Genomic DNA, 18,299 nt, shown 5'->3' on the forward strand with positions numbered 1-18,299 from the left:
CGGCTTCCCTTCCTAGACCACTCAGTCTCTCTCCCTCAGCGCTCCCAGTGCTGACTGCCCTGTGCTGATTGCTTCCACCCTCAAGGGCCTGGATGTCTTGCCTCTGTGTGCCTGACCCCTGGCATAGCGTGGCTCCTTCCCAAAGCTCATCTGTTGTGACACAGACACACCGAACCTGGTGTGAGGAGCACTTGTTCTCCCTCTGAAATGGTTTTAGTCGCTTTTCTGAGTATTTCGAAAGGCATTAGTATCCCGGAGGACTCAGTTGGTTTTTAAAATGAGCAAGGGTTTCCAAAGAGGCTGTAAGCAAAATCAGAGTGTTTCGAATCATGACAATACTTGTCATAACCCTTTCCGTGTGCTTTGGCTTCCAAACACTTCCATGTGTACCATACTACATTAGTCTCATATTCATAGAGTCAGGTGGTTAGAAAAGGCATGGGTATATTTTCCTTCTGTAAAGTGGGATATTTACTTTACTATATAAGGTTTTGTTTCCCAGTATGTGCGAGTGCACTCAAATGTTTATATATGGGTTATATACAGGTTAGAGGACAACCTCAGGTGTGGGCTTTCTTTCCTCCTCCTCCTCCTCCTCCTCCTGCCCCTCTCCTCCTCCTCCTTCATTTTGGTTTTCCGAGACAAGGTTTCCCAGTAGCTGTGGGTCAGTCCTGGAACTTGCTTTGTACCCCAGCCTGGCCTTGAACTCACAAAGATCCACCTGCCTCTGACTCCCAAGTGCTGGGATTAAAGGTGTGAGCCGCCAAAGGGTCAGATGTGGTTTCTTAGGCGATGTTCACTTTTTAAAAGCTATCTATGTGTGTGTGCATGTGCATACGTATGTGCACACACATGTTTGTATGTGTATGTGGATGCAGGACGACCTTGCATGACCACATTGCCCACCTCCTGGGAGACAGGGTCTCCCACTGGCTGGAGCTCAGCAATTAGGCTAGACTGGCTGAACTGAGCCCCTGGGGCAAGCTTGTGGGCTGTAGAGCTCTAGCCCAGATCCTCACACCCCTCAGGCAGAGGCTTTAATGCCTGGGCTGCCTCCCCAGCCCTAAGGTATTAGTTTGACCTTTGACGAGTCTCTGAGGTTTCATAGCTGGACTGTGGTGAAAAACCCTTCACAGTCAGTCTAGAGTTATCTGGGAGCATCTGACTTCCTCTCTGCATCTCTTACCGTCCACCCCTGCTTCTCCATCCCAATTAGATTTGTTTCCATTTGTTTTTCATTCCCATTCTGCTGCTTAAATCCTTTCCTCATCAACAGAGGGCGAGTGAATGTGGTTACAAAGGAGCCACAGCAGCAATTTTGCAACCGTGAGGAAAGGCCAGGAGGTCCCTCAGAGATGATACAACTTCTAAATTCCTTGTTTATGTGAAAGAAGACCCTTTGTGCACACACACACACACAGGCATGCACACACGCATATATGCAGCAGCATTATATGATGATAAATTATTTGTTCTATGAACTAAATAAGGCTTGCAAGATGAAACTTGACTTCTTCTTAAGACCCACGATGAAGTGTTCCACAACTGTATCTAGGGGTTTAATGGCTCCACTTGTGACCTTTCACAGCCTCAAGGATTCCTTGCATGAGGGAAATGACCCTGGGACTGAATGCCAATGGCTAGTCCTCCTAGGCCGCAGAAGCCTACAGGGTGGGGGAGACGGCAGGGCAGGAAGGGTGACTCACTTCTGCAGGTGGGCAGCGTGTCACTCCACTGACCGCTGGCCAGGCACTGGGACCTGGCGGCCCCCTCGGCTATGTATCCCGGGTTGCAAACAAACTTGACCACGTCGTTGAGGTTGAACTGGCTGCCCTGAGTGAGGCCGTTGATTGGATTGCCTGGGTGTCCACAGGTAATTGCTGCAATCAGAACAGAAGATAGGTGAGCCCACCGTCTATTCCACAGCCCCACATCAGCCTCTTCTCACCTGGGATGCTGCCTGACCTGCATCTGTCTCCAGGTAGAGGAGGTTTTGGCTAGATCGCTGAGGATGCGGGACAGGTGGGGTATGCCTCGCAATTAGTATTATTTGCTAACTTTGTGCCAGCTGGGCAAAGGATCATGATGCCCTCACCAAAGCTAAAAGCCATTCGATCTAACTCAGAAGTGTGATGAATGACATGACAACCTGGGGAGCCCCAACTTTTAAGGGAAGACAGACCAAAAAGCTTACAAGGGGAAGTGAGGAGAGGTCAGAAACAAAGGTCAGTGTAGTTCAACGTGAGGCGCAGACAGAGCCGAGGGGACAATCCCAGGCCTCGGAAGATAATCTAAAATGTCAGGTAGTTCCAAGAGGGAAGAGTGCCAGCCTGAGGGGTCACTGGTGACCCAGGCATGTCTTCTGCTGTCGCAGCCTGAGTTCACTGCCTCCCCCTTACTCCCAGGCTGCAGACCTTGTTCGGGGACAGCAGGAACAGCCACTGCCATCCATTGCTACCTCCTGTGTACCATTCTGCCCCTAGAGCCCTGTGTTTGCCGCCTGCTCCAGAGCTTCGTCTGTGACATCCTGTCTCTTGCCCTGTATCTCCTGGCAGTGGGGCTCAGAACCAGGGCTCCTTTTCACGAGGAGGTTCTTTCTGGCTGGAGCAGAGAAATGCTGGGGGAAGAACTTGGCTCAGAATACAGTGGCTTTTGCTGCCAATGAGAGAAGCGGAAGTTGACTGGAGCAGACAGCTGTGATACTTCACTTGAACTGTCACCTTGACTGCGTGGAAAAACACCCCGAAGTTCAGAAAGGCCCATGTCTGCATGCCTCGATGAGGGCATGCCCAGACAGGAGAACAGGGCTGCTCTGACCCAATGAACAGACTAGTAATCCCTTGATGGAATGGTAACGCTGTGGCAGTTGGGAGATGGTGGAAAGGAAGAGGCAGAGTCTAGTGGGAGGAAGTACATCATCAAGGGCTGGTCTTAGCTACCCTGGCTTCCTCCTGTTTTGCCTTTCTGGGCTTCCTGGCTGCTGTGACATGAACTGTGGGCTCCACCAACGCCTTCCCACCATGATGGATGAACGCTTCTGCATCCTGGAGCCTAAAATAAATCTTTCTGGTTCTTTATGCCGGGCACACTGGTTCATGGGGATGAAAGCCCGAGTTTATCCCAAGACCTGTGACTTTGACCTAGTTCTAACCAAAGTGTCTTTAGGCTAGTCAGGCATTCTGTACCCGGCCCCGACATCAGGCATTTTCATGTGAGCCTCTTAGGTGTAATGAAACGTGTTTGATGTAGACACATCTGGAAGGAGGGCTAGATATGGGTTGGTCTCACTTTCTGTAAACTTAATACCAAGGAGGTCGCTAAGGCTGGTTTTAGACATTACTGTGGAGCAGCCTGCTTGTCTAGTGGCCTGCTCCATGTATGAGGAGTTAGATGAAGAGGAGCAATTAGAGACAAAACTTTGCCTTATAACAGTAAAGAGCAAAAACCCTTGCATTTTACATAAAGGCTCACTTTAGGGAACTCTAAAAAGTGAAAAATTTTCCAAATTACTTGTAGGTAGCAGAGGATCATGGTGCCCAAGTAAATCCCCCCAAATGCAAATTAACAAGAACAAATAAAAGAACAGAAAACCTAGGCCTGCGACAACCAGGACAGGACTGCCCTGGGCTTTAAACTGCCTGGGAGTTGAAGAATGAACAGGCCAGGCACAGCAGGCCTGAGCCAGACCTTAACACTATAATCTAGGAGGAATAAGAGTAGAATAGATGCATTCAGAGACCCACAGGATATCCAGGGAAGCTGTCATGTAGCATTCAGCCCTCGGAGAAATATCAGACTTCAGGGACAAAGTGAAAACCAAGCAGAGCTTCCCTGAAAACTACCCAGCGGGAACCTAATACACTTCTGCAGGTTGAATGTTCAGACGGAGCGTGGAACAGTGGTTGCTCAGGGAAGGGCAAGCGCAAAAAGGAAATGCTGGTGTGATGATCCAAAGGTGCAGCCCCCACAGGACTAGTGACAGTGACAGAGCCTGGGGCCCAGGGCACAGCACAGCGCCTGCAGTTAACAGCGCTGTATTGCGTGCTGGACTTTTCTCAAGAGAGTAGGCTTCAGGCATGCTTCCCATCCGCACGAAAGAAAGGAAATGATATTGTAATTTTCTCGACAGCTGTCATCATTTCCCTATGGACATGTACGCTGAAATGTGTTTAAATAAATACAATAAAAGAGGCGTGGGCTTACATGCACACATGTAGTAACATACACTGATAAAATTATGATGGAAGAATATTTTAGAAAAATCAAAGAAATAACTTGTGAACAAGGATTTTATGGCCAATCCATCTGCCTTTCGAGTGACAGGAAATAGAAAGGAGTTTCAAGCAAGCAAGCAAGCAAGCATACCTTTGTGCTGGTACACACCTATCACACCAGTGCTCAGGAGCTGGGAGGACAAGGACTACAAATTTGAGGCTACATAAGGAGACCTGGTGCTAAAATACCAAGGGCTGGGGATGCGGCCTAGTGGCAAAGTGCTTATTTAGTACACACCAGGTCATGGAGTTGATCTACAGCAATCGCTTGCGCGCACGCACACACACACACACACACAATCACCACCACCACCATCACCACCAGCAGCAGTAGCACGCACACACACACACACACACACACACACACACACACACACACACACACGCAAAACCCATGGAGGAACTTGAAGACTATGTAAAGTGCTGTGCTGAAGATTAACTAAAGATTAACTTGACCCCACTGGGAAGTAACTGGGAAGGCTTCAGCGGTATTGGTGATGAATTTAACTGTGGGTCCAAGAATAAAGCAAAAGCGTGGGGGAGCAATAGATTTATAATACATGAGGTCCATAATAGATGTTCCCAGCCCTGACCGAGTAGAAGAAAGGCCACTGAGAATGAGAAGCGGAATGGGGAGCATGTTGTGTAGCCACTATGAGAAAGTTCAAGGACACTAGTACCGACAAACTAGGTAACAACGGGTTGAACAGGAAAACGGGGAACAGGTGGCATTTCGGTGTGACAAGTCCAGGGCCAACAACAAAGATCCAAATATCAAAAGAGAATGACACATCATGATGACAGAAAACACAAGAGAATTAGGGCCAAACATGTAAGACATATCAACCTATATGCATGACTTTAACCTATGGACAGGAAGATTTTCATGTTGGCCTGGGAAAGGGCAGTTTAATAGATGTGCCTGCCATTCGGGGACGGTCCAAGATGTGCCAGGAAATAGTGTGGCAGTTGCAATTCTCAGTCTGAAATTGAGAAAAGTAAAATTCAAGCTAAAAAATATTAGAAGCGATGAAGAAGATGATTTTCAAGGTGAGAAGTCAGAATTTGCAACAGAGCTATAGCAGTTGTGAATATATATGCGCCATACAACATGGAAACTACTGCGGGAGAGGCAGGGACAAATGGAAATGCGCCCATCACAGAAAACCTTAAACATGTCTCTCAAAGAAAACAGCTCAAGTGGGCAAAAGGCAGGAAAAATGCAGAGGGCGTAATTTATAAATTTATGCCTTTTAGGAATACACCTGTCCTTTTGTATAGCAGAATTATCCACAATGCTCATCATCTCTGGGGCATATTGGACATTAGTAACAACTGATCAACTGTTTTACACAAGACAAGTATCAATAAATTTCAAGAAATAGAATTATTGTTCATAATGAACATACAATAAAAGCAAAAGAGACCTCTTTGGTTTAGAAATAAAAAGAATTATTCTATTAAAATCTTCCAGGTGTTGGGAGCAATTAATGACAAATTAAAAAGCTTCTAAAAATAAGCATTTATTATTAGTATGTATGAGATACAATTAAAACAGTTGATCAGAAGAAATTTTATTGCTCCAAATGTTTACAACTACAAAAATGACACACAAAAGGAAAGAATGAAAATGAATGAGGGTGCTTCTGTTATTTGCTCCCTGTATATGCATGCGTGTAATATAATTTGCACACAAACTAGAAAATGAACCCAAAAAGTACATTAGAAGAAATCACAAGGGAATAATAAAAAACAGTGAATGACAGACATAGAGACCTGAAGAAATGGATGTAGTGATCTTATCTTTGGGGGTAGAAAGAATATACAAAACCTTAGCTAAGAGGTAAAGGGAGGAAGCCCGTGTTGGCTAGGGAGAGGGGCTGCCATACTTACGCACACAGAAAGGGGTCTTGCCCGACCAGTGATGATCCTGCTGGCAGATGCGCACAGACATGCCAATCAGGCGGAAGCCAGCGCTGCACTGGTACACCACGCTGCCTCGGTAGTTGAAGTTCTCCCCATTGATGTGCCCGTTGACAATGGGCTCTGGCGTCCCACAGTGTCCAGCTTTGATGGGATGGAGGAAGAGAGTCCATCAAAGAGAAACTCATAGAAAGTGGGGTGGACCTTAGGTGGGTTCTAGAGAAAGGACCAAGTACTCAGCCATGCTTCATGCCCCCCCCCCCCACCTTCCCCAGAGAACAGCGATCCAGGAGTGGCTTCAGGAACCCTAGATGGGACAGGAAGGGTATTGTGGGCACGTTGATCCCCAACACCAAAGCTGCAGTCCGAATGACCAGGCTTTCTGAGCTGTTTCTGTGTTTGTGCACAGACCACCGCTCCTTCAAGTCTCTGGGGTTGCTATGGTTTAAGTAAGTCCCCAAAGCTTCATGCACTGGAAGTTTGATGCCTTGTCTCTAGGAGGTGGGGAGGAGTTAGGTTATGACCAGGAAACTTATTCCTCTGCCCCTGACTCTGTCATTGTGTGCTACTTCACCATAGTCCAGAGACAGTGGAGGCCAAGTGATCATGGTCCCCAAATTCTAGAACCGTGAGGCAAGATTAACCTTTCCTTGTTATAAGCTGATTATCTCAGGTATTTTATTATAGTGCTAGAATCTAACAGAAGGACCATCCCCTGGGTCCCTACTGTCTAGTGAGTATCACAGCCTAGGTAAAGCCATCACAGCTTGTCCTGCCGGTGACAACCGTGCAAGACCTGATGCCTGGCCAAATTCATTCTTTCCATGTGTCACCTCAGTGAGTTACTTTTATTAAATAAAGCTTGGGCACAGTAGTTTGCTGGCATTCCTTCAGCCCCTTCGACTGTGTAACAGTGGCTCATAGCTGTATCCCAAGCGAGTGCCCCTGAAAGCGGTTACTGGCAAGGACCCTCTGTGCCCTGGAGGTCATGAGCGTGTATCCCAGGAACAGATCACCCAATCTGCTCTGCTAGGCTCATATTGTTGAGACCCTCCTTGGGAACTGGGAGAGTCCAGAAAATAATAACAAGAGATAAAGCTCAGTCAGGGAGTACATTAGCCCTGGGAGCAGTGGAAACTCTCTCCTTTGTAAGCTAGTTGTTTGTGAAGGCTCCTGCCATTTGTTGTATACATTAGTGTATGTGCATGTGTGTATTATAATATGCATACATATATACATATGGATACATTCAAAACAATCCTCCAATAAATAATATAAAGGATATTTTAGGTGCATTATAAGAATGTGTCTCTATAGGGTAGAGGCCAGGCTGCACTGGTCATCCTAGGGACTAATTAGATGAGGGGTTCTTCTGATAGAATGTAGACCCCCAGAAAGTAGTCTTCTCATTCTTTCGAGTTCCCCAAGAGAACCTAGTCCCCAGATTTAGTCACAGTAGATGCCTGAATGTTGGTGCTAGGAGTAAGTAGGCAGGTAGGGTGGGCTGGGGGCCACTCACCAAGGCAGCGGACTTCAGAACCACTCCAGAGCCCATTGGCCAGGCACTCCCGTACCCTGGAGCCCACCAGCGTGTATCCAGAATTGCAGGAGAAGATGGCGGTTGCCCCGTAGACAGACATTGTTCCAATGCGGTGCCCACTTGGAGGTGTGGGGAGCTCTCCACAGGAGATGACTGGAAAGACCATAAAATGCTCAATGAAGCAGTCCCAAGATGGGGACATGAGTCACATGTTGAATAGGACGAAAGCAAATAACAACCAAAGCCAAGGACTGCCTCGCCTTCCTGAAGGTGACCAGAACGCACTGTGAACCTGACTTGCCCCATCAACAGGTAACCCATGAACCCAGGTTCCATCTCTGGAGACGATGCTCAGGCTCTACGGGTGACGAAGATGGAGCCATGGCTAGGAGGAGATGGTGAGTCTGTGGTATGCTCAGGGCAGACAATGATATCAATCTTGTACTTTTCTGATAGGGCAGTGATAGCCTCACAGTCCTCCTCAAGGGAGCATGCCAACATCACAGTCCTCCTCAAGGGAGCATGCCAACAGCCTCTGGCTGATGTACAAGGTGCAGCTTGGCCACTGAGGCTATGCCGCAGTGAGGCTGCTCCACACTCAGGACTGCTACTCTGTCAGAAACATGGCGTTACAGCACAGGGCTTTCCCTTCTGGTCTGTAGGAGACCCAAGAACACACACACCAATTCATCTAGGTATCGGGGACTGGCCTTTGAGACTCCAAGAACCAAAGGAAATCAATAAGCAATGGAGAGGAGGCAGACAGACTTGGGCGGTCCTCCATGCTCCCTCCTTCCCTCCTGTACACACCCAGCTGGAGGTCTTACCATACATGTATACATGACCTCTTTTTCTTGTCTCTCTAGTAGATTGTAAGTGGCTGGCAGGCAAGAGCCATACCCTGTTTTATTTAAATTATGGGGTGTGTGTGTGTGTGTACACGTGACATTGCATGTGTAGAGGTCAGAGGGAAACTCCAGGTATCTGTCCTCACTTTCCAATGTGACAGGGCTTCATTTCTGCCACACACACCAGGCTAGCTGGCTCCTGATTTCCCAGATATGCCTCGGTCTCTGCCTCGGGTCTTGCCGTGAGAGTGCTGGGATCATGAACACACTCATTACCACGACCCACTTAACTTGGGTCCTCAGACCTGCATGGTAAGCTGTTTGCCCACGGAGCCATCTTCCCAGGCAGGCCATAGGCTTTGATTTTTGTACCTGTCTGGTACCTGGCACATAGTTGGGCCCTAGTGAATGAGTTAATCAGAGCACGCTGAGCTGGAGGTTTATTAAAACGGAGCTTTTAGTAAGATGACACGGGGCTAAGAAGCAAGCCTTTTCCCAGCTCCGGATGCTAGGTGTGTGTCCAAAATGAGGTATGCTGCCCTCGCTGGGGGTTACCCCTCAATCTACCCCATGTATATGAAACAGTTCAGGAAGGAAGTACCATGCAAACGGGCCCAGTCCGACCTCGAGCTTACTTTGACAGGTAGGCATAGACTCTCCCAGGCTCCATCTGCCATTGGCCTGGCAGCGGATGACCCTCTGGCCAGTGTAGTAGTAGCCGGGGTCACAGATGAGCATCAGCTGGGCCTGGAACTGGTACTGGGTCTCATAGATGAGCCTCCACCGGCCGTGTTCCACACTGATGCTGCTGATATCGGGACAGGTCACAGCTGGGGGAACAAGGAGCAGAGACGAGAGTGAGCTAACTAATAATGAAGACATCACAAGAGTGTAGCACGAGGGACTGGGGGAACTCAAGACCGTAATGATGAATCCAGGAACATTCGGTTCCTAGGCAGGCTTGATGAATGGATGAAGAGGGCTGGGGAGGAGGATGCAGCAAGTGGGGAACATAGATCTATAAAATAAAAGGCTGGCATTGTGCCAGGATCAGTTACTGGCTGTGCACTGCCTATTCCATTGCTCAGATTCCAGGACATCCCCCTGCCCCGCCCCGCCCATTCTCTTTTGGATGCCTGTCAAATAACCCAGGCTAAGGGCAGCTTTGAAATTCTGATTCTCTTGCCTCATTTGTGGGGTGCTGGGATTCCAGGCAGGAGCTACCACCCTCAGCTTATGCTGTGTAAGCACTCTGTTAACTGAGGTGCACCCCTAGCTGGAGATCTCTATTGTTTTTCCAGAAATCTGGATATTTGTTTAAATTTTCTTGATTATAAAATCTTAAGAAGTAATATGCACACTGTGCACACATATGTGTATACACACATATATTTACTTTTTTGTTTGTTTGTTTTTTTGAGGCAGAGTTTCTCTGTGAAACAGCCCTGGCTGTCCTGGAACTCGCTCTGTAGCCCAGACTGGCCTCGAACTCACAGAGATCTGCCTGCTTCTGCCTCCCAATTGCTGTGCTACAAGTACTCCAACCACCCAGCTATATGTTCATTTTTAATGAAGCAAACAAAATAAAAATCTGTATCACTCGACTGAATATGGCTTATTTGTCTTTGATCCCCGCTTTAAAGTTCTGTGATCAAGGGACATTCACACAGCGTAGCGGCCATTCTAAGTGCCGTAGTGGTTTATGAAAACACCCCAGAGCATCACGGTCCTTCAGTGTGCTGACAGTAACTCGAAATGGGGACCATTTCGAAATGGTAGCCGCCCACCTTCCTCCTCCCTGAGTCCTCTAAGCCCTGCCCCGCACAGGTTCTTAGTGCCCTACTGAACTCAAAGCCCATTCTTACAGGGGTCTTTTCAGCTGCATCCCCAACTCCCACCACCTGCCACCACTGCCCCTTGACTCACGGACACACTGTGGGGGGACATTGCTGTTGCTCCACAGGCCGGTGTCCAGACACTCTGTGGTGGCCTCGGCACCCGTCTGGAGGTGGTAGCCTTCATTGCAGCTGTACACAGCCTTAGTCCCCACGGTGTACTCCTTGCCAAACACAATTCCGTTTTTGGGCGCATCAGGGAGACCACAGGAAAGAGCTGGTAAAGGAGAAAGGGTTCCGTGAGCACTTCTGACTCAATACGTTCCAAGACTACACTTTCATATTTCCCGTTAAGGCTCTACAACTTGAGTAAAGACTGACAAACAGGAAAAGCCCCATGAAGAAAGACAACAGGGGAATTGTCATTAGAGATCTCAGAAAAGAACAAACCAGAGGATGGGACGGAGAGAGAAGTGTATTCACATATTGAATATGGGGAAAAGGCTGCAGCTTGAAACCCACAGGAAGGAGCCCCATGGAAGACTTCCTTCCATTTTTCCCCATGGGTGTGGTGTCAAGGCATCCAAGCCTCTGCTTGCTAAAAATAACCAAGTGTCCCCTCTTCCTTAAGATGTGGGGACAGAGTCTCTTGAAAGAGTCAGGAGTGCCAAGGTGGGGGTTAGCCTTCCAAGGGATGCTCTTTTTAATAAAAAATTTCTCATTACATGTGATTTAATTAATTAATAGTATATGTGTGTGTGTGTGCACATAAGCGCAAGTGTGTACTTGCTTACATGGGGGATTCAGAGGAAAATTCTTTCACCGTGTGGGTCAAACTTAGATTGTAGGGTTCAGCTGCCCAAAGGGATTTAGGGTCCCTCCACGTGAAGGCTTTATGCTCATCCCTGCTGTGCACCAATACCCAGATTTCACTCAGGGGAGAAACTTTATGGGCAAAGACATCTACACAAAAGAATGGAACTCAACCACCTGCTACCTAGCTTTTACTTTTTCAATACGGACAATCAAAGGTTACTACACAGATGGAAGAAACCAGTGGTGTCAATGTGACGGAAGTAAGACTAAACACCTGGCGGATGGCAGCAGGGAAAACTCTCCCAGGAGACAGAGCTAGTTCGGGAAACGGGAGGTGTGGGATTGCTGCACTGGGCAGGCAGAGGTCTCCTGAGGTTAAGTGACACACGACATTCATGAAATGAGAAGAGAGAACTTTGAAGACAGCAAAGGATGGGTTCCTTCAAACTGTCAAAATACACAGGAAGTAGAGGTACTGGATATTAAAAATAAAAAATTTCTAAGAATAAAGACCCAAACGGCAGAGTGAAAACAGGAAAAAGGGACCAAACACAGAAAGGATCAGTCCGAGGTCTGACATTGAGCTGCTTAGAGCTCTAGAGATAGCAGGAAGTGGGTGGATTAGCAGAATGATCCTAAAGGAACATTTCCAGGAGCTGAAGACAGACACAAGTCTTCAGGCTGAAAAGGAACCAAGGGGACACAAAGGGGACCATTGAGAGGTTGAGGGGACCCCGGTGGAGGATGGGAATCAGGCTGACCCTTCTCCTCACCTGTACAAGGTATCCAGAGAAAACTGAACAAAGCCTTCAGGTTTGTGAATGAAATTATTTCTAACTAGAATTTAATCTAGTCGCCCTGCTAAGCATATATGAGGGCTAAAGTCATGACACTTTCACACACTTAGAGACTCGGAAAGTCTTCCTCTCATGAATCCTCTCTGAGAAATCTACTTGAGGGGATTCTCTACCAAAAAATACGAAAACCAAGAAACTGGAAAACAAAGAAATAGAAATAGATGGAGTGTGGAAGCAGATGCTTCAGACACGTCCCGCAGCGTGGTGAGGTCTGTGGTTGGACAGATTCCCTGGAGGAATATGCATAAAGAAAGATAGACAAAAGTCTGAGGACTTCCTACCATCCCTTACCCACAACCGCGCGGGTCTAGAGTTCAGACTTCCTCCCTTCAGATCCAGAAGAAGCTCTGGCAGTGGAAAGGCCCCTAATGGTGGCCAACAGTAATGCAGGACTCTGTTGAACTTTACAGAATTTCTAGAGGCCCCTGTCTAGGACTCCATTATGATAAGGGAACGTTGGCTGCCCAGGGGTGGGGAGGTGTTTGGGATACAAGAGAGAAAAAGGATTCAAAAACTGGTTATGGAACCAAAAGATGGGCGTAGGGGTGGCAATTTGGAGCTCACAAGGAATGACGAAACAGGAAGCATCTAAAGACAAGGCTCATCTAATGTCCAGACAGCAAGACTGAGCTAGAGTAGGACTGGGTCAACTAAACCATCATAGCAGGTGAATTAACTGGTCTGCTTACCTGAGCCCCCCCCCCCCCCCGCCCCAGGCAGAATTACCAGATCCCTATGGATGTTCTGCTTGGAGAATGGACCTAGGGGAGCAACCAGAGGCAGTGGTGACAGCCCCTTCTCATAGCCCTGGCCTGACCTCAGCTGGTACAGACAGCTGAGAAAACAAGATAACTCCCTAGCTGGGGAGCTTGCAGCTCAATGGGTGTCCTTACCCCAAAGGTAGGAGGGGCACTCTGTGGGTAGGAAGTTCGAGGAGATAAAAGGACAAAGCATTTGGAAGTTCTTGTGGGATGAGGTATAGGGGAGAGAGGGCAGTTGGCTGAAGTCATGAGTATGTAGTGTCTCCCAGAGAAGCCATGGCGCAAAAGCAGGGACAGAGGGCAGGCAGGATGCCAGGCCCTTCCAGTTTCTGAGCTATGTCAGAAATGGTGGCAGTGGGGCATTAACACCCTCTATTCGTGAAGGGGCTATGTATATGTTTCCAGGAGAACCCTCATTGAAATGGAGGAGGAAGGGAGACGAGCCTGCTGGGGAGCAGGTGGGGGCATTTACTTCTTGGTTGTGGAATATGGGTTTCAGGGAATGCAGCAGCTGAGAGAAGGGGCGTGAAGAAAACTTGGGGTAGAGAGCCGGGGGTGAGGGCACAGACCCAGAGGGACAGGCTGAGACCTAACCGAGACTAGACGCTTGGACATTTCCAAATGGATTCTGGACTAGAGTTGTCCAGGCTGATGCCAATCGTATCTGCTGTGTGTGGCAGCTAATCCCTCTGCAGAATATTTTTGGTCTTTTCCAAGGCAGACATGGGTTAGGAGGTTGTGAGGGTCAGAGGTGATGGATGTCATTAAAGACAGCAGCCCACTGGGAACCATGAAATGTAAAATCAAACAGCAGTGCCTCCTTGGTCCACAGTGGGCGACGCTTTTCTTCTTTCTCCCGTGTAGCACATGATGTTGAGGCCCAGAGAAAGCACTTTCACTGCTGCTGGGAGAGGCATGCACGAGGAAAGGAGTCTGAGCAGGCACAAGGCATTCAAAGCTGTACGTATGTCTGCTGTGGCCCAACAACCTTCTCCCCGGGAACTTCATTTGAGGAAATGAATAGGAATGCTCATAATGATAGAATTATAACTATATGATAACATAGATGCAGAATGCTCAGTGATAGAATTATAACTATATGATAACAACATACATAGATGCGGAATGCTCATAATGATAGAATTATAACTATATGGCAACAACATACATAGACGCTCAAATGACCCACAGTGGGATGACACCTAAGTAGGTGTCAGCTTTCCCATAATGCTATGCAGCCATCAACAATAATAACAAGGAATTATTGGCAACCATCTGTGAGATGTTAATTGGTATTTAGAAGACCAAAAGAGGCACTAAATTATTAATAGTAGTGATTTCAGGGCAGAATTATGGTTCATTTTCACTTTTTTCCTTTGTGCTATTTGCAATTCTTACTTTTCCAGATGTCTAGTCTGGAAGTATATATTGCTTTATTTGTGTGTATGTGTGTGTGTGTGTTCAGATGCACATGTGTGTGGAAGCATGTGGAAGCCAGAGGACAGTGTTAACTGCTGTTCCACAGGTACCATCCTAGGTTTTTGAGGCAGCCTCCCATCTTCTGCCTGGGGCTCACCAAGCAGGCCAGGTTGAAGCCTCAGAGATCCTCCTGTCTCTCTCTCTCCATCAATGAGATCACGAGCATGTGCCACTACCCCTGGCTTATATATACAGGTTCTACAAGATCAAACTCAGGTCCCAGGCTCGCCAGGCCTGCCCTTTACTGACTGGGCAGTCATCCAGCCCCAGCCCCTGTGACATTTCATCATGACAAGAATGCATGTTCTTATAGAGAGGGAAAAGGCCCCATAAATTCTAAAAGGTAACGCATGCAGACTGAACGGCAGATCTCAGAGTTCGCTGGACTCCTTTGCTTTAGGAGCTCCCTGCCTTAGGGAGTTCTTAACTGCTAGGAGGAGGCAGGCCCCTTCTTACCACGGGATTGCTGAGTCCCACCCCCTTACAACACTCCCTCTTCCCATCACCTCAAGGCCTCTATCATCGTCTCTCCTATGGGGCTGGGAGCAGAGCCCACTGTACATGTGTCACCCCCAGAGCTGGATATGCACAGCCCCTGAGCAAATGCTTGCTAAAGGAATGACGCCATCACCAAACCCCGGGAGACTCACACATGGCCGGGATGGACCGCTCCTGAGACCAGCCCCAGGTGACTTGGAGCTGAGCCACCCGGTGGCTGCTTTAGCCCCTGCTACTCACCTTGACAGAGAGGAATGGCCTCACTCCACAGGTGGTAGCCTTGCGGGTGCCGGGTGCAGATGGCCATGCTGTGTCCCACCAAACGGTAGCCCCTGTCGCAGCCAAAATGGATGGAGCCGCCCGGCTGGGTGGTAGTCTGGCCCAGGATGAAGCCGTGGAGCGGAGCCTTAGGCAGGCTGCAGTAGGGAGCTGAGGAATGAGAGGAAGCTAGGCTGAGCGCAGGGGTGTCAGAGTATAGCTGCCAGAGCAGGCAGGCCGCCCCATAGCAGCTCCCCGCCTCCTCCAGCTCGTTTCTGCGGACAGAGCCCAGTTCTTTGCTATTGAGGAAGGCCAGAGTTGTTGACACCGAACAACAGTTAAGAAAAGCCGGAACAGGAGCAAACAAAACAAATCAAAACAAAGGGTAATTGAAAACGACACCACCAACAACCTGTTCGGTAAATCACCATGTCTCCGGGTTGCTTTCTACACCCTTGCGACCACAGGCAACCTTGTAAAGTGGGCCCCAATGGGACTGGTTTCCTAAACGTGTGACGACCCAGCAAGTCACCAAAGCTTGTTTAATTCTAGCTTCCTGCCTGCAGTCTGCAATACCTCCCTCACAGGAGAGAGAGAGAGAGGGAGAGAGAGAGAGAGAGAGAGAGAGAGAGAGAGAGAGAGAGAGAGAGACCCACCCAATGCACGGGGCACTTAGTGCTCAATAAATGGCTGTTCTCTGTTGCTTTGTTGTGTTGGGGTGCCTGGGGATCTGGGATAGACATTTTCCAGCAGGGCTCATTCCCTGTACCCCCAGCGTATGGCTTTAGCATATTTCATTCATTTATCCCGTGAAGAGTTCTGGGGAGTTCATTCAGTGCCAGCTGCTGCTCTACCATGAGGGAAGCAAAGGTCCCAGCTGGAGGGAACTCACGCCACAGCTCCTGCCTGCCGGGGATCCTTGCGCTGTGTGGTGACAGCTATCATGGACAACTTGACAAGGCCTAGAAGAACCTAGGGGACAACTGTGTGCGCTGCAGTGAGGGAGCTGAGGTGGGAATGTAGGCAGCACCGTTCCCTGGGCTCGTCCTAGACAAGATGAAAGGGCGAAAGCCAACTGAGCACCAGCAGTGTTCTTCACTCTCCACTTCCTGACTACAAAGGCAAGGTGACCAGGTGCCTCAGGCTCCGGCCACTTTCCTATCGTCATGACAGACGGTATCCCCAAACCTCGTGCCAAGATAAACCACTTCCTCCTTAAGTGGGTTTAGCCAGGCATTTAGTCATGGCAACAAGGAAAACAGCTAACACTGTGAGGGGAGGACGATTCAGGGGCCTCACACCAGCCCCCCCATTTGCCTGAGGGTCTCTGCCTGGGCTTCCCAAATAGATAGGGATGAGCAGATTAGGGACCACAGAGAGACCTCTGGCTTCCTGTCTGAAGGCTGCGGTTCTGTGTGGGTAGAAACGGTGCTTTATTAAATGTGCTCTGAGCTGGAGAGGGACTAAGAGCACTGTCTGTTCTTTCAGAGGACCCGGGTTCAATTCCCAGCACCCACATAATAATAGGTCATGACTCTAACTCTACCTCTAGGCGATCTGATGCTCACTCTGACCTGGGTAAGCCCCAGGCACACATGTGGTACACAGACATATACGCAGGCAAAACACCCATACATGTAAATGTGTGTGCTCTCCCGCTATGCCTCCTGTGTCGGGCACATCTCGAATCTATGTACTTCCTTCACCCAGAATCCTAATATAAAATATGCTTAGTCACTGCGACAGACACAGGGGTAAGTCACACACGTCGGCTGTGTCTTAATTATTAAGTACCAATTGCTGTACCGTGTAATGAATTTCTTTTCTACATGGCATATGTACTGTAATTACAATTGACTCATTACTTCCAAACACATTAGTCTGCGAGCAGGAAGGCAGAGGGAACTCCTTAAGAGCTCTTAGCTCCAAATTTAACAGCGGCGGCAGGAAAATGCCACCTTCCCGTCACAGGGGCAGCCTCCGGGAACTCAGTCCTTTACTCCCCAGGGGGTTATCTTGAAGTTTCTTTTAAACCAAGGCCTCAACAGTTAAGTGCTTTGTCCAATAATCCTATTGCCAGCTAGCAACAGAACAGATCATGGGGTCACCAGGCCATCTTCTCCCCAGCCATGGGCATCTGGGAGAGGATGGAATCTGCAGAGGAAACAAACTTTGAGGGGAGTCAAGGCAGGCCTCCTCTCAGCTCCATCTGGTCAGTTCTTCCCACACCCAATGGTTCCGCAGAACTACTCATGGGTCCTTACAGTGTGGGCTGGTCTTGCGCTGAGGGGACTCAGGCGAAGATATGGACAAAAGGTTCTTCAGGCCGAACTTGATGGTACGATGTTCTGCTATCAATATTCATGTGTGTGTGTGTGTGTGTGCATGTGTGTGTTCTTCAGTGTGTGCAGGTGCGGGGATATGTGTGTGTAGAAGGTTGAGGTCAACTCACATGTCATTCAGAATGCCATCCACTTTAATTTTTTGAGGCAAAGTCTCTCCCTGGGATCTGGGGCTCACTGACTAGGCTAGGCTGGATAGCCAGCAAGCTCCAAGGATCCTCCTGCCTCTGTCTCCTATGGGTGGGATTACTATTGCATGCCACCACACCCAGCTTCTTACCTGGGTCTGGGGAGTTGGACTAGGGTCCTTGTGCGGCAAATACTTGGCCTACTGAGTTATATTTCTGGTTCCACTACTCTTTGAAACTTTGCCTAATACTTGTCCGGCATTCAGGCATGTGGTGGAACCCCCAGGATCCGAAGGCATTCCTTGCAGCCTCCAGGACTAGCAAGCACTGGCAGCAGTTACACCAGACTGCCCTTCCGAGAGACATCAAGGTTTTGGCTTATCATACAGATCAGTGGTCCCCACAACGAGAGTTCAGAGAAAGTCTATTTTCTCCATCTAATTGTATCCTAGGGATATTTTTTATCAAAGGCCTGGTCTTTGATCTCACCATGCCCAGACGATATGTCTTTTCAAAAGAGAAAAAAAAAAAGAGTGAAATCCTGCCAATTGCTGCAGTGTGGACGGAAGTGGAGGACATAATGCTAAATGAGTTAGGCACAGAAATACAAACCCATGTGTTCTCCTTCATGTGTGACAGCTAGGGAAGGTTGATTTTACACAAGTAGAGCAGGGGTCACTAGAGCTTGGGACCAGTAGAAGGCAAAGAGAGCGGGATGAGGTTGGTTATCGAGCTCCAAA

The 18,299-nt window shown here is 48.5% G+C and overlaps 1 protein-coding gene across 4 annotated transcripts in view; it reads right to left on the reverse strand.

The window, feature by feature from the left end:
* Csmd2 (CUB and Sushi multiple domains 2) overlaps positions 1-18,299 on the reverse strand; it is a 560,352-nt gene that overhangs the window by 34,129 nt on the left and 507,924 nt on the right. For all 4 annotated transcript variants that reach the window (XM_041651748.1, XM_041651747.1, XM_041651746.1 and 1 more), the window contains 6 exons: positions 15,072-15,260; positions 10,512-10,697; positions 9,221-9,415; positions 7,717-7,890; positions 6,168-6,341; positions 1,707-1,880 (listed from right to left, as the gene is read on the reverse strand). In XM_041651748.1, coding sequence (XP_041507682.1) covers positions 1,707-1,880; positions 6,168-6,341; positions 7,717-7,890; positions 9,221-9,415; positions 10,512-10,697; positions 15,072-15,260 — 1,092 coding nt within the window. The remainder of the gene's footprint in view (positions 1-1,706; positions 1,881-6,167; positions 6,342-7,716; positions 7,891-9,220; positions 9,416-10,511; positions 10,698-15,071; positions 15,261-18,299) is intronic.

Source organism: Microtus oregoni, unplaced genomic scaffold (assembly GCF_018167655.1).
Source record: "Microtus oregoni isolate MIOR12 unplaced genomic scaffold, Mior012 000005F_ref0000423, whole genome shotgun sequence".
Classification (NCBI taxonomy): domain Eukaryota; kingdom Metazoa; phylum Chordata; class Mammalia; order Rodentia; family Cricetidae; genus Microtus; species Microtus oregoni.